The sequence below is a fragment of the Camelina sativa genome, chromosome 3 (genome assembly GCF_030686135.1).
Source record: "Camelina sativa cultivar CO46 ecotype springtype chromosome 3, ASM3068613v1".
NCBI lineage: Eukaryota > Viridiplantae > Streptophyta > Magnoliopsida > Brassicales > Brassicaceae > Camelina > Camelina sativa.
Window position 1 is genome coordinate 14460521 of NC_141882.1, and position 15833 is coordinate 14476353.

At 38.2% G+C, this 15833-nt stretch overlaps 1 protein-coding gene, 1 long non-coding RNA gene and 2 pseudogenes across 6 annotated transcripts; 3 read left to right on the forward strand and 1 right to left on the reverse strand.

Annotated features, from left to right (window-relative positions):
• Positions 1-621: 621 nt before the first annotated feature.
• Positions 622-7935, reverse strand: LOC104779024 (GDSL esterase/lipase At1g31550-like; annotated as a pseudogene). The gene is made up of 5 exons (XR_015587002.1): positions 7141-7935; positions 1606-1829; positions 1386-1534; positions 1006-1279; positions 622-909 (listed from the first exon to the last, which is right to left on the reverse strand). The product of XR_015587002.1 is annotated as a GDSL esterase/lipase At1g31550-like (transcript).
• A 379-nt stretch (positions 7936-8314) lies between these two features.
• On the forward strand, positions 8315-9283 carry LOC104777233 (uncharacterized). Its single transcript, XR_766233.3, has 2 exons — positions 8315-8628; positions 8708-9283. It is a non-coding gene; the product is annotated as an uncharacterized LOC104777233 (long non-coding RNA).
• A 408-nt stretch (positions 9284-9691) lies between these two features.
• Positions 9692-11709, forward strand: LOC104777234 (F-box/LRR-repeat/kelch-repeat protein At1g09650 pseudogene; annotated as a pseudogene). Of its 2 annotated transcripts, none has more exons than XR_015592662.1 (2): positions 9692-9890; positions 10279-11709. The product of XR_015592662.1 is annotated as an F-box/LRR-repeat/kelch-repeat protein At1g09650 pseudogene, transcript variant X2 (transcript). The 2 variants fall into 2 exon arrangements; XR_015592661.1 differs by having other exon boundaries at positions 9757-10010.
• Positions 11710-11832: 123 nt separating this feature from the next.
• Positions 11833-14932, forward strand: LOC104777235 (DEAD-box ATP-dependent RNA helicase 5). Of its 2 annotated transcripts, XM_010501446.3 has the most exons (13): positions 11833-12450; positions 12547-12677; positions 12761-12868; positions 12958-13038; positions 13205-13283; positions 13380-13465; positions 13544-13600; positions 13694-13761; positions 13847-13915; positions 14021-14114; positions 14185-14349; positions 14441-14533; positions 14642-14932. In XM_010501446.3, exons 1-13 carry the CDS (start codon positions 11943-11945, stop codon positions 14735-14737), a joined length of 1635 nt encoding a protein of 544 aa, XP_010499748.1. In that variant the 5' UTR covers positions 11833-11942; the 3' UTR covers positions 14738-14932. The 2 variants fall into 2 exon arrangements, with proteins under 2 accessions (XP_010499748.1, XP_087360810.1); XM_087504684.1 differs by having other exon boundaries at positions 11839-12450; positions 13544-13761.
• The last annotated feature ends 901 nt before the right edge of the window (positions 14933-15833 follow it).

Here is a 15833-nt window from a genome sequence, read left to right on the forward strand (position 1 = left end):
ATATATATATATATATATATTGGGAATTAAGTTTTTTTAATGAGTTGGAAAAAATTCAGGGGTAATATATTTATTTTTATAATCAATTATAATAACTATTGAAAGCTTGTTATTTAAATTATTATGGTATTAATACTAACATAAAAAAATTAATATTTAATAAGTTACATGTTCATTATTTTTATTAAATTTATATTAACTGATATGTTTTATAGCTTTTTAAAAATATTTTACTTATATTTTTTTTAAGAAATATAACTTTAACTTGTATATTTTTAAGTAAATTTTAGTGAAATTTTGCTTCAAAATAGTATGTAATTATTTAATTAGTTTTAGTATGTGATATATAAATTTGTGTGAGAAATGATGACATATCTAATTATTATTCAATTAATTGTTTTAAAAAAAATATAATGACATGTTAACGTAATTAAGTAAAAAAATTAAGGGTATTTTGCTAAAAAGTGCACGGAACTCTTTGGCGGCGACACATCAGCTATTTCAAAAGTGTGCTTATTTTTTAATATACAGGGGATAATAGGATACATGATCCAATACAAGAGAACGCACTGTATATTTTCTTATGGTTATCTCTCATGTTATTTAATGTTTCAGAGACAAGCTTATATCAGCTGCTCAGCAGAGAAGATTGTTTGTCTAATGAATTCTTGTTCTTTATCTTGGAGCTGAGGCATGACCAATTGAAAGGAGGAGTCGCATATGGTCCTTTGAGTAGTCCATCAGCCATTGATTTATATGCAGCTTCAGTCATATGAACTCCATCCCAGGCCACATATTTTGATGGATCATTACAAGATTCCACTCCTACACTCCCACAACTTGTATTAAGGTTGAAGGTGTATGGTCCTCCTACACCGCAACAAGCGGACAAGGGTTCCTTTGCGAATCCTAAAAATATCATTAAGTTGGGAACTCGGTTAATTAACACCTAATCAATCAATCGGTTGTGAAAATGCATGCAGTGGAGGTATCAAGAAGGCTAACCGTATTTGAATGGTTCTTGGTTAAGGCGCAACAAAGTATTGTAATAGTCAGCAAATATGATGTTGACATGAGGGTTGAGCTTCCTAAGTCTCTTGAGTTCTGCCTGAAGCTGCTCGTCATGGTATTCTGCAAACTTGTTCAGCCATTTCAGACATCCAAAAGAATCGTATTCTGCCAAGTTTGATGTTTGATATAATGTCAAATATACTACCAAGCATCCCAAAGGGAACTCTCCGGGCACCAGAAATGTTCTTCCTCCCATACCAATCAACTCCTGGATTCACAACAGTCGTCCCAACGCAACACATTATAGTTTTCTGAAAAACTAATCAGTTTGTTTTAGTCGTTACTGCTACTAGCAGATCAAGTAAAAGTGTTACCGTAATGGCAGAAGAAATAGTACTAATCACCAACGGAACTAGCTCTTTGACCTCGTCAAAGGGTCTGTGTTCAAAGAATGGCAAATTGTAATCATTCGCTCCAATATCTCCCATGAGAATCAAAGCATTTCCAATCATATCTCTACAATCTAAGAACAAATACAAGTAAGCTCAAACAACTCAGTATATATACAGTTACTCCCCTAATGTTGATCTTCACTACCTGATGGCAAGCCACAACGATCTGGTAAACTCTCCTTGAAGATCTTAAGCTGAACTCCTAAACTAATGTTGTGACGGCAATGGTATCCTACTATCCTCTCTCTGCGAGAAAAGAACTATCCAATGCCGTTGCTGAGGCTACGGCAAAATTAACTCCTTTCTCAAAGTTTCCATTTTTAGATCCGAAGTAAGGAGGCACATAAGGTAGCCCCAAAAATTCAGCTGTAAAGAAAAAAATTGTAGCATCACTTAAAGTTTCACACTATTAACTTTATTGGGCCACATATGGGCTGCGGTTTGTGTCATATGTGTTTTACCTTGCTCGGCAAGTATTGTGTAGGGTTTCCTAGCTATTGATTCGTGTATATATAAACATTGTAACGCCGTCGATCAATAAACATACACACATATTCTCTTTATTCTACATGGTATCAGAGCAACATCTTGAAACCTAAATCTTCCGTTTTTCAAGTTTTTTTTCTGATCAGTTGATCTTCTTTTTTTCCTCTTTCGGTTCTCTCTTGTTTGATCGGTTGATCATTGTTTTTTTTTTTTCTTTTCTTTCAAGTCTCGTGTGGAGATCTCTTTTCTTTTATCGGTGTTTGGTGTCTCTGTTTTTTTTTAACTTCGAAGTTATGGCTACACAAGAGACACAATCTGTTCCGCACACCGGGGCTCTCGCCGCCATCGGTTCAACCGGCGGAGAAAACACGGTGATGGCTTCGTACTCTACATCTTCAACGGACAACCCTGGTGCTATGATTTCAGTTGTTACTTTAACCAGTGACAACTACAATGAATGCGCTTCGGAGATGCTCAACGCTCTTCGTGCAAAGAAGAAGACTGGTTTTATTGACGGTTCCTTGAAGAGACCCGGAGCAGATAGCTCTGATTTAGAATCATGGACTTCAGTCAACTCCATGGTCGTTGGTTGGTTACGTACGTCGATTACACCTCGTGTACGTTCCACCATTTCGTATCACACTAGTGCTCGTGATCTTTGGGAGAATTTGCACAAACGCTTCTCGGTTGGGAATAAAGTTCGTGTTAATCATCTCCGTTCTCAAATAGCTCTTTGTCGCCAAGAGGGACAGTCCGTGATTGATTATTACGGGAAGCTTGCAGCTTTGTGGGATGAGCTATACACATACAAACCTCTCCTGGTGTGTTCTTGCGATGGTTGTACTTGTGGTGTTTACACAACGATTGCCACCAAAAAAGAAGAGGAGAAAGTGAATCAGTTTGTCATGGGTCTTGACGAAACCCGGTTTGCGAATGTGATTCATTCAATTATTGATGCTGATCCTTCTCCAGCTTTGGATCAAGCTTATTCGCGAGTCATCCATGAAGAACAGAGGATCTTGGCGGCTCAGTCTCGTGAACAATAGCAAGATGCTGTTGGTTTTATTGCTAGGTGTGATTCTCTTTCCGCTTCCCCGATCAGTGGAGATCAACGTGTGGAATCTTCAGGTCGGGAGCGTAGTTTGCTTTGTTCTCATTGTGGTCGTACTGGCCATGAAAAGGCGTTTTTGTTGGCAATTGGTTGGCTATCCGGAGTGCTATACCGACCGTAACGTTAGGAACAACGGTCGCGGTTCTCCTGCAGGTCGAGGTTGTGGCAGAGGAGCTGGGCGTGGACGTGGTCAAGCCATTGCTGCCTATACTACCAGTCCTAATGTCACTATTTCTGATTTTTCTCCTGAGCATTGGAAAGCTCTTTCCTTGGTTGCTCTTGAAAAGCTGAAAAGCAACCCCGATAAGCTCTATGGTAAGATTCCTGGTGATGTGATCATTGATACATGAGCCTCTCATCACATGACTGGAAATATTTCTCTTCTTACTGATTTGGTTGACACACCATCTTGCTCGGTTGGGTTTGTTGATGGTAGTGTTACGTTTTCAAATCGTAAAGGCATTCTTCATCTCACGGATCGTGTGTCCTTTTTGGATGTTCTTTATGTTCCCAACTTAAATTGTTCTTTAATATCGGTTTCCAAGATTCTCAAGCAAATGAAGAATTGTTTTGCGTTATTTACTGATACTCTTTGTGTTTTACAGGACCGTTTCACAAGGACTCTGATTGGAGCCGGTGAAGAGCGTGATGGGGTCTACTATTTAACGGATGTGACAACTACTAATGTGACTCGTGTGGCGGCTTCGGTTGATCAGACTTTGTGGTATCAGCGGTTGGGCCATCCGGCATTTTCTGTTCTTTCTTCATTACCCGTTTTTTCTGGTGTGTTAAATTGTGCTAGTCCAAGTCCTTGGGACGTTTGTTATCGGGCTAAGAAAACTCGTGATGTTTTTTATGATAGTATCAATAAGACAACAAAGTGTTTTGAATTAATCCATGTTGATGTTTGGGGACCATACCGTGTTGCTTCTTCTTGTGGAGCCGTTTATTTTTTAACAATCGTTGATGATTTTTCCCGCTCTGTTTGGACGCATCTTCTTATTGCCAAGTCTGAAGTACGACGGGTGATAGAAAAATTTTGTTCTTATTCCGAACGACAGTTTGATAAGAAAGTCAAGATGGTGCGTAGTGATAACGGTACAGAGTTTATGTGTTTGAGAAAGTTTTTTGCAGATAAAGGGATTCTTCACCAGACCTCTTGCGTTGGTACGCCTCAACAGAATGGTCGTGTTGAGCATAAACACCATCACATTCTTAATGTTGCTCGCTCTCTGTTATTTCAAGCTGGTTTGTCGGTTTTATTCTAGGGAGAGACTATTCTTACTGCTGCATACGTTATTAATCGAACTCCTTCGAAAATACATGAGGGACGGTCACCCTATGAAGTTTTAACTGGTATCAAACCGGACTATGGTCAGCTGCGCGTATTTGGTTCTTCCTGCTATACACATTTGCGCGCTCGAGATAATGACAAGTTTGGCTCACGGAGTCGTCATTGTATATTCGTTGGTTACCCCTTTGGCAAGAAAGGTTGGCGGGTTTATGACCTGACAACGAATGAATTTTTGGTTTCTCGAGATGTGGTGTTTCACGAGAACGTGTTCCCATATTTACAAAAGCCTATTGTGTCATCATTTATCCCGGAACCACCAACTCTAATCGATGGTGATTGGGATCTCGAACCCACTTCAGGGGGAGTCGTGGTTTTGTGGCTTCGGAATCTTTTCCTCCGGTGACGCAAGACCCTGAAGTAGTTCCTGTCGATGATGTTCATCGTGATACGGTTCCATCTTCTATGCTTCCGCTACGTGATGACTCTCCTACTATACCCTCACGGCCCGACTCAACATCGGTCCTTGTTCCTTCTGATGATGATGTTGATGTTGTTCCTGAATCTTCTACACCCGCTGTTGTTGATGCTACTCCGTCAACTGTTGTTGTTGCTGCTTCTACTGATGAGGATGATGACTTAGGCAAAGGGAAAAGAGCAAAGTTCCCGTCGACCAGATTAACCGGTTATGTCACATATTCCGCTTGTGTTGCAGAGGATACCCATCACGCTCTCCCCTCTCCTCTCGTTCTCGAGTCCTCGTCTACGGGTTCAGGTAACACAAAGTATCCTCTCACTCACTATATTGCTGATGATTTATTCTCTACTCCGCATCGTGCTTTTCTTGCAGCCGTGACTACGGGTATCGAACCCTCTTGTTTTAAAGATGTTGTACAAGACGAACGGTGGAATAATGGCATGGTTAGTGAAGTCGATGCCCTTGAGCTTAACAATACAATGAGCATTGTCGATTTACCTCCAGGAAAGAAAGCTCTTAGAAATAAATGGGTGTATAAAATCAAGTATCATACGGATGGGTCTATTGAGCGATATAAAGCTTGTCTTGTGGTTCTTGGAAATCGCCAGGTTGTTGGACGTGACTTTGAGGAGATTTTTGCTCCCATTGCTAAAATGTCTACAGTTCGTGGTCTAATGCAAATCATTTCGTCTAAAGGATGGGAGGTCCATCAGATGGATGTCCACAATGCATTTCTTCACGGAGATCTTGAAGAAGAAGTTTATATGCAGTTGCCTATGGGTTTCCGTCATACGCATCCAAATAAAGTTTGTTGTTTACATAAATCTTTGTATGGTCTTAAGCAAGCATCGCGGTGCTGGTTTGCTAAGTTAGCGAATGCCTTGTTGGAATATGGTTTTGAGGAATCTTATGCCGATTATTCCTTGTTCATCTTGACCCGAGGTGACGTAGACTTGTGTGTCCTTGTTTACGTTGACGACCTTATTATTTGTGGTAATCACTTACCGTCTTTGACCTTGTTCAAGGAGTATTTGAGCAAGTGTTTTCACATGAAGGATCTGGGGAAGCTTAAGTATTTTCTTGGTATTGAAGTTGCTCGTAGTACGGAGGGTATTTTCTTATCTCAACGCAAGTATTTGCTTGATATCGTGGCTGAGTCCGGGCTCCAAGCTGCCACGCCCTCTAGCCTTCCTATGGACCAGAATCATAAACTTGGTCTTGATTCCATTCCTTTACTATCGGATCCCATGCGCTACCGCCGACTAGTTGGTCGTCTAATTTATTTAAAGGTTACACGTCCGGAGCTTACTTATCCTATCCATATCTTGTCTCAGTTTATGAAATCTCCCCGCGAGGCACATTGGGATGCTGCGTTGCAGGTGGTTTGTTATCTTAAAGGATCGATTGGTCACGACATTTTATTGCGAGCAGATACAGAGCTTATTCTTACGGCATATTGTGATGCTGATTGGGGTACATGTCCTTTAACCCGTCGCTCTCTTAGTGCGTACTTTATGTTTTTAGGAGGCTGTCCTATTTCCTGGAAAACTCAGAAGCAAAAGGCGGTTTCTCGGTCTTCGGCAGAGGCTGAGTATCGTTCCATGGCCGACGCTTTAAAAGAAATTATTTGGTTGCGTCAGCTTCTTGAAGATTTTGGGTTCCCACAACACGCTCCGATGAGGTTGTTTTGCGACAACAAAGCAGCTTTGCACATTGCAGCAAATCCCGTGTTCCATGAACGTACGAAGCTCATCGAACGAGATTGTCATTTTGTTCGAGACGCTATTCAAGACGGTGTTATTTCTACAGCACATGTTCGATATTTTGACAAAAGCCCTTGGTTTTCAACAGTTTACTCTTCTAATGTTCAAGTTGGAACTCGTTTCACTCCCTCCAACTTGAGGGGGAGTATTGGGCCACATATGGGCTGCGGTTTGTGTCATATGTGTTTTACCTTGTTCGTCAAGTATTGTGTAGGGTTTCCTAGCTATTGAGTCGTGTATATAAACATTGTAACGCCGTTGATCAATAAACATACACATATTCTCTTTATTCTACAAACTTGCAGTTCAAGAAAAAAACAAAACAGAGAAATTAAGATTTTACATAAGATGTCAGTAAACTAAACCAAAAAATATATTAAAAAAAAAAAAGCTGAGACAAAACTAGAAAACAGTGGAATATATTTACATGAGACCAAACGGATTAGGAAGAAGAGCCCTTAGTCAATTAGTATAACTCATTTCTTTTGATTCATTCTCAGAGTTGTTAAAATACAGACTCATCGTATCAATTTTATAAAGAGAAGTACCGATGAAGTCAATGATGAGGCGGCCATCAGAGAAACGAACGGTTGGTTGGTGGAAGAAAGTTTCTCCGTAAGGTGGATAACCGCTCAAAGCAAGATTGTTTGGATCATCCGAGAGACCGAGCAAGTTTCCAGTGTCACCAATCGAATCACCAAAACTGATGATCGAGTCGAAATTGCGGCATTGCGATACCGAGCTTACCATAGTGACCAAAAGAGTGAATAATTAAAAAGACCAGGCTAATTATCCCCATCAACACATGAGAATCTAACGAAGCCATGCGAAGAGGTCCGAAGTGACTTTATATCTTATTTTTTTTGTTTCTTTTTATGATTTTCCAAAACTAACGGAACTAAAATAATGAGGTTATGAACTAATTGGCTGGGATGGACCGATGACTTATGGACCCATTTCTTGTTGCCTTATCAATAAGGGTGGGGCAAGGCAATTTACTTTATACAGCCTAAAAAAAGCTTTTGTAACCACTCTTTAGAAAATTTCTATTTTGAGTCATAAAGTCCCTCCAGCTTGAGGAGGCAGTGTACATAAGATATGTATACATGATATAACTGTAGTTATTTTATCCTTAAGTATTGTCTCATGTATACTTCATATATATATAGTACATCATTAACCTAATAAAGTGTTTTCAGACCATCGTTCTACATATTATTTTGTCCGCTTCTATGCAGTGTTATTCAGACCATTTTTTTAAGTTTCTTTACGAATTATTTGCATGCTTACGATCACGATAAGTGAAGAGATGTATTCTGAGTGTTGGTTTCGGTTTGCTTGAAAAACAATTGATGCTATTTAGAATTACTTGATAACAAATTTAATTTTTTATGTGACTTAACTATTATGCTTAACATATATATATATATATATATATATACTTTATATAATAAAATTTTCTTAAAATCCTTTATCCTATAAAGCACAAGTCACCTGTTCAATCAGAATTAGCCACATCAGATTTTTTTACTATTTAAATTAAAAAAAATTCCAAATAACAAAAAAAGCAAACGATCGTGGTATATAAAAATCCTCTATAAAAAAAACTTACCGTGGAAGAAATGGTTTTGCATCTGGATAAAGGAGAATATATTTGAATCTAGCCCACAAAAAAACTCATTTAACAAATATAACCGTAAGCAAAAGCATCAAAACACGTTTATCTCCACTTTTTTGTTTGTGTTGTTCAAGCTTTTCATCTTCCTCTGTTACACGTCAAACACAACTGCTTAAGAAAATCATTCCTAATTCTAATTTCACTCCCACTAACAGTCCACGTTCATGGTGGTTAACATCAAATCCCATCTTCTATATAAATCCTCTTGAACTTTCTCTAAACACAAAAAAAAACCCACCACAAAACCTCTTTTATTTTCCAATTCACCACCAGATCCATATCCTCTGTTCAATCAACAACGAAAACCTCTTTCAAATTCATAAATCCAAAGCCCTTTAAAGCTATAATTTTCAAGGAGGTAAATCCTTTAACTTTTGTTCATATCCATTACTTTTCTCTTGAGTTCATATTAATTCTGTTTTTCTTTTTTTTTGTAGTTTCATGTTGAAGATGCCTGCTCTCTAATGCCATACTCCTCTCTTAAATCTAAATTCTTTGAAAAAATAATGGAAGATCACAGCTCTAATAATCAAGGACATGGAATTTTCTATCTAAAAAATAAACCTGGTGTTGTTCTCGGTATTGAAGCAATTCTTGTGGATGCAAAGATATATTTTTCTGCTACTCTACATTTGACTTTACTCTTAAATAGATTAGTGTCTCCATGATAAAACGACAGAAGGATTGGTTTAAAATTAGTAAATTTTATATTTGTTTCACTGTTTCTCCGTCGGTGAATTGATCTGTGATAGTTTCTTTGTCCTTCTTCATTCAAATTCTGTTACTATTTCATTTCATTGTTGTATTTAGATCTATTTGCACTCTCATATTGATTGTTAATGTTTTTTACTATGTGATTTGTTTTCTTGAGAGTTGTTCGTGTTTAATTATCAGAATTCGAGTCACAAGGGCCTGAGCTTTTGTTTTACTTGGTGTATAATACCCTTTTGAGTGAATGTAATATGTAAAATGAAATAAATAATATGAGATTTTCTGTAAATTTATTTCAATTCACAATTGCAGCATCATTCTTTGTCTATAATTCTGTCACCACTTTTTTTCTTATTTTAGTGATTATATTTTGTTTTGCAAATATCATCTACAACTCATGTAAGTTTCAGTTGGGATTTCTTATATTTCGTTATGTAAGCCTATTGTAAATTACATGATTAATTATCTTCATTTTCATTTTCTTAATATAATATTATTTGACAAATTTTGCCCCGTACGAAGTACGGGCTTAATGCTAGTTGTTAATTATATTTTAGCTGAGATATGTTCCCAATTTTTTTCTGTAAAGAAGTAAAAGAATCTATAGTTTCCAAATTAAATGACCGAATACGGAAAAATCTTTTTTTTTTTAAACCTGGGTTTGTTTAGTTAGGCCCAAACTTAAAAGAAAAGCCCAAAAAACAAAAAAAAAATTAGAGAGAGAGAGAGAGAGAGGGGTTGAAACTGATTTACGACGGGTACGAGGAGGAGATCTGTGTGTGTTCTGTCTCTCTGTCTCCACCGCCTTCAAGAAGAACCGCTTACTTAATGAAAGGGTGCACTTTTACGAGAGAGAGAATTGGATGAATGAAGCTTTAATAAGACAACGGAGAAGATCCGTGGCTTGAGGTACTTGCTCGCTGTGATATTTTTTTTTGGTGTGAACTCGCTGTGATCTGGTCTTTATTTCCAGTGGCGGATCTAGTCAAACTTAGAGAATGTTGAACCCGTGACCTCATTTTTAATATGGTACATTTCTACCATTATGCCACTTTAACTTTAAGAATTAATATATAAACTAAACTATTTATAATTTCATATGGTCCACATGCACCACCCTTGAATAAATACTAATTGATTCAGGATTCAATGGGAAACTAAACTAAACTATTTATAATTTCATATAGTTTCCAAATCTGATTCCGAAGTTTTTACATTTTGTTTTTGTTATTTCCTTATCTCTCATTCAGAAGTTTCCGTTTTTTTTTTTTTGTTCTTTCCTTTGTCCGATACATAGCTCAACTCTATATATTATATACAAGAAGAAGAACTAGTTGTTGGCTTCACCAAGTGGTGGTGATATAAGTCGGAAAGAGAATGAGAAACATAAAACATTGCTCCTGCTCAAGTATGGAACAGCTCCACCACGATATAGTAGAGCGTATCCTGGAGAGACTTCCGGCGAAATCGCTGGGCAGGTTCAAAAGTGTATCGAGGAGATGGGAATCCACAATCGAATCGAGGTATTTCCAGAAAAGGCAGTTGATCTGTGGGGGAGATGATCCCCAAGTCCTCTTGGTTTACCTGTCTTGTGATGTTGCTGCTCCACCAAACATACAACCAGTAGTCTCGGACGAGGCTCAAGTTACTGCGGTCAAGATCTCCCCTACCGAGAGTGAGAACTGCACCTTTGTTTCCCAGACCAGTTGTGACGGCCTTGTCTGCGTCTACAGTTTCTACGACTCGGGTCTTGTCGCCAATCCCACCACTGGATGGAGTCGCTGTTTTCCTCCCTCAAGGCTTCAACAGCTCATTCATGGCTTGCAAGAAAACTTCTTTGAGCTTGCGTACCGTTTCCCTTTGCTTGGATTCGGTAAAGATAGTCTCAGGGACGCGTACAAGCCTGTTTTCTTATACAATTCTTGTGAACTGGGCCTAGACAACGTTACTACTTGTGAAGTTTTCGATTTCTCCGCCAACTCCTGGAGGTACGTTGTCCCTGCTTCCCCGCATCGCATCATCCCTTGCCGCGAACCCTTGTATTTTGACGGGTCACTCCACTGGTTCACCGAGGGTCAAGACGAAACTAAGGTCTTATCTTTCCATCTTCACTCCGAGGCTTTTCAACTCATCTCTAATGCTCCTCTTCCCTTTCCTGGCCGTGTCCATCCCGAAGACATCGCCTTGTGCAGCCTCAGTAACCGTTTGTGCGTGTCTCTGAAGACGGACCTCCTCCGACTTATTTGGTCCTTTGATCCAAGAAACAACAACAACAACAACAACAACGACAAGACATGGGTGAAGCTCTATATCATTGATCTCAACACAACTTCTTTTTGGTTTGGGAGCACGCACACATTGGCTCTCTCTGCACTCTCTCTCTCCCCCACAACTAATAAGTTTTTGTTATATGATCGTGAGTATAATGAGCACAAGCAACATCTCGTCTTGCATGATCCCGCTACCAAATCTTATGATTTACTTCTCTCTGCCAAATCTATCGGACTTCCTCTTTCTTATGTCCAGAGTTTAATCTCTATTTAGTACTTTATTCTTGTAAGTTGTAACTTTCCCTTTCATTTAATTTCTCTTTGTATATTTAGCGAATGTTGTAATTTTACTATACTCTTCCTCATGAGTCATCATTGTATAAGCATGAGGGCGTTTAACTTTATTGTTGTTGTAACTTTCCCTTTAATTTCTCTCTTTATCAACGACATTTTTCACTTTTCTTCCTTTACCTGTCTGTCTAAAATTAAATTCTGGTTTTATTTTTTAGAAAACATGAGTGTAGACCATTTTTACGTAAATATTTTAAATATTGAGACAAAATTGCAATTATTGAAAATATATTTTCAACGATGCTTTAAAACCCTAAGAAAAACCTAAATTGAACAAACGACTCTCTCGTTCAGCCGTTTTCAACAACTCCTCTCTCTGTTCTCTCCCGTAAACAAAGAAATGGCTGGACAAAAGCAAGAGCTTCCCGTCTCCGGCGAACCCTTATCCGTCGAGAGTCCGATGATAAACAAGAAGAAGAAGAAGAAGAGCAAGAAGAACAAACAAGCAAAGGAAGATGATTGTGAAGTCGAAGTGCCTCAAGAGGTCACGAATGGTGCAGAGGAGAAAGAGTTGAGTAACAAAGAGAAGAAGAAGAAGCGTAAGAGAGAGGAGAAAGAGATTGAGAAGAACAACAAGAAGAAGGAAGTCGCCGGAGATGTCCCTGAGAAGAAGCTGGAGGATGAGGATTCGAACAATGGAGAGATTGAACAACAGAAGGTTGCTGTGACTGGGAAAGGAGTGGAAGAAGCAAAGTACACAGCTTTGAAGACATTTGCTGAATCGAATTTGCCGGAGAATGTTTTAAATTGCTGTAAGACGTTCCAGAAGCCATCTCCGATTCAGTCACATACTTGGCCGTTTTTGTTGGATGGTCGTGATCTCATAGGGATTGCAAAAACTGGGTCAGGTTAGTAATGGTTTGTGTTAGTGTGAAAAGTTTTGAACTTTGGTTTGTAAAAATTGGAACTTTGAGTTTTTTTTTTTTTTTTTTTGTCAAATTTAGGCAAGACACTGGCGTTTGGGATTCCTGCGATTATGCATATGTTGAATAAGAATAAGAAGATTGGTAAAGGATCAAAGAATGTTAATCCTACTTGTCTTGTTCTCTCGCCGACAAGAGAGTTAGCTGTTCAGGTATGTATATGGACTTGTTTGATCATTTTAGTTATAAGAGGTGAAAGGAAACTTGTGCTTAGTTTATGTGTTTGTTTTGGCAGATTTCTGATGTTTTGAAAGAAGCTGGAAAACCTTGTGGTTTGAAATCGATTTGTGTGTATGGGGGAGACTCTAAAAGGCCTCAAATAAATGCAATTCGATCTGGAGTTGTAAGATTTCTTATTATGTCCTTTAATCAGGACATTCACTTATGCTTCTGGATCAGTCGAGTAATGTTTTTCTTGATTTTATCTGTTAGGATATTGTCATTGGTACGCCTGGTCGTTTGAGAGACTTGATTGAGTCTAATGAGCTTCGTCTTTCAGATGTTTCCTTTGTGGTAAGTAACAGATCATCTTTTACTAAAATAATTTGACTTAGCCTCTTAGGTTCATAGTCGTTGCATCGCTTTGTTAAATTATTAGATGGTAACAGAAGTTATAATGAGCAAGACCTGAATCCAATTTTTGAGTTATAAGATGGTAACAGAACTTCCTACATGTCAGGTATTGGATGAAGCAGATCGAATGCTTGATATGGGTTTCGAGGAACCTGTCCGGTTTATATTAAGCAAGACAAATAAAGGCAAGTGGTTGTCACATGTCACTTACCATTCTTGTGAGAAACCGAATTTGATTCCTGTTCCAAAATTTAAGTTCTTCTTTCTTATCTGTCTTACAGTTCGCCAGATGGTTATGTTCAGTGCAACTTGGCCTTTGGATGTTCACAAATTGGCTCAGGAATTCATGGATCCAAACCCAGTCAAGGTATGTTTCCCTCAACTTATCTCTCCATCACCTGCATATTGCTTCATTTTGCCGACGATCTTTCGAAATTTCGTTCAGGTAGTCATTGGTTCCGAAGACTTAGCTGCCAACCACGACGTTATGCAAATCATTGAGGTATGTTCTCTTGGATCATCCCTGGAGGAAGTAGTCTTTTGTCCTTTGTTTGATACTCTTAACAACAGGTCTTTGGTTTGGTTACAAATGCAGGTCTTGGATGAGCATGCTCGTGATCAGCGTCTCCTTGCTTTACTAGACAAATACCATAAATCTCAAAAGTAAATCTGCTACTCAATTTGTCCAACCCCTTCGCAGATCTTTCCTTCTTCACAATACTAACACCAAGCATTTTGTTATTTACAGGAATAGGGTTTTGGTATTTGCATTATACAAGGTGGAAGCTGAACGTCTCGAGCGTTTTCTTCAACAAAGGTTTGATATTTTAACCCAAACTAATTCCCTCAACAAAAGAGAAAAAGATCATTGATATTTTTGCTCATGAACTGCAATGAGTCTAATATTTACACAACTATTTAGAGGTTGGAAAGCTGTATCTATACACGGAAACAAAGCACAGACCGAACGTACCAGGTCTTTATCATTGTTCAAAGAAGGATCCTGCCCGTTGCTGGTATGTACTCATTAAAAATACCTTGGCTGGTTCTGAAACAGAGCATTGACACTGTTTTTATAAATTGCAGGTGGCTACTGATGTAGCAGCAAGAGGACTCGATATCCCCGACGTGGAAGTTGTGATAAACTACAGTTTCCCATTAACAACAGAGGATTATGTACACAGAATCGGGAGGACAGGAAGAGCGGGTAAAAAGGGCGTTGCACACACGTTCTTCACGCATTTGAACAAGGTAATTTTGAAAACACTCTTTTTTAGATTCTTTAGGCTTTTAGTTGAGAATGGAGAGAGATCACTCAAATATGATTGTCTCTTTGTTACAGGGTCTTGCCGGAGAACTTGTGAATGTTCTCAGGGAAGCAGGACAAGTCGTGCCAGCTGATCTTTTGAAGTTTGGCACTCATGTAAAGAAAAAGGTTTGGTTTCTTCCATCACATTCTTGATTCTCTCCTCACAAAATGCTTCTTCTTCATCATCATATGGAGTGATTGATCTGTGTGTTTTGTTTGATTGAAAAATTGCAGGAATCAAAATTGTATGGAGCTCATTTCAGAGAAATAGCAGCTGATGCTCCAAAAGCCAAGAAGATCACATTCGATAATTCTGATGATGAAGACTAAGTTCAATTTATTTATGATTATCAAAACCTGCCTATGATTTTCGTTTATGTGTGGGTTTGACCCGTATAACATATAAATTTTGTCCCAACATTTCCGTTCTATTTTGTATGCGTTATTAGTTATATTCTTTTCCTTTTGACAAAACGAAAATAATATTTTTCCTAGAAACATTAAATGGATCATTCACTTAAAAAATCTTCTTAATTATAAATTTACTAAGCTTTTGCAATATAGTTTAAAATGCTGTTGTTTACGATCTTGCCACGAAAGAGTTTTTGATGCATGTTCTGGTTCGCATGTTATCATAATGTGTTCGAAGTTTCAGGAACTGTATTGTCTCAACATCCATGAAAAAGCATCTTTTTAGAATCAGTTAAAAACCATCATCTTCCCGAGTGGTATATTTACAAATTTTTAGTTGCATTCATTTATATAAGTGTGGTTTATCTGTAACTATAAGATTTAGGTTTCTCTTTCGGGTAGGGTATTCCTTATATACATTATAACGGGGTAATGGACGTGTAAACGTTTTAGTACGATGGATAGATAGTTCCACTCAGAAACTCACCGCGAGTTCGAAAGCAGGTAAATCACAACCCAAAAGATGATTTTAAGAAGAGAATATCACCTTGAAGGGACTGTGATTCACGGATGATGGAAATGATTGGGGGTTCAGATGTTGAGATAAGAGAGAGAGAGTAAGAGGAAAATGATGATGATTGATTGATTGTTCTCCAAATGAGACAAGACTCGTACATAAACAGGTGGGTCGCGCAGGACCACAGCTGGCATAAAGTATAACCGGGACAAAATTATTGAAAAAATAAGGATAAGATAGAGAGGGTAACTTGTTTTTGTCCTGTTACAGGACGACTAATGGTAACCAACAGTAAGTCGTTGACTTTGGTTTTAAATCACGTTTTTGAACAAAATTAAATAGACACATCCAAAATCTGAATGCAACGTAGTTCAAAGACCGGTTTTCAAATTCCGTGTGGTTTTTGATTTGACAGTTAGTACATAGTTGTGTAGTAGTAACTTAAACAAGTTATTCAAACTTCACAGACTGATCATCCGGAAAAATATACATCCATGC

What these genes read in the sequence shown, in the direction of transcription:
- LOC104777235 (XM_087504684.1), top strand. Translation starts at nt 11,943, where the DNA reads ATGGCTGGACAAAAGCAAGAGCTTCCCGTCTCCGGCGAACCCTTATCC. An exon ending in AAATACCATAAATCTCAAAA is followed by an intron (nt 13,762 to 13,846) that starts GTAAATCTGCTA and finishes TGTTATTTACAG; the next exon opens with GAATAGGGTTTTGGTATTTG. An exon ending in AAGGATCCTGCCCGTTGCTG is followed by an intron (nt 14,115 to 14,184) that starts GTATGTACTCAT and finishes TATAAATTGCAG; the next exon opens with GTGGCTACTGATGTAGCAGC.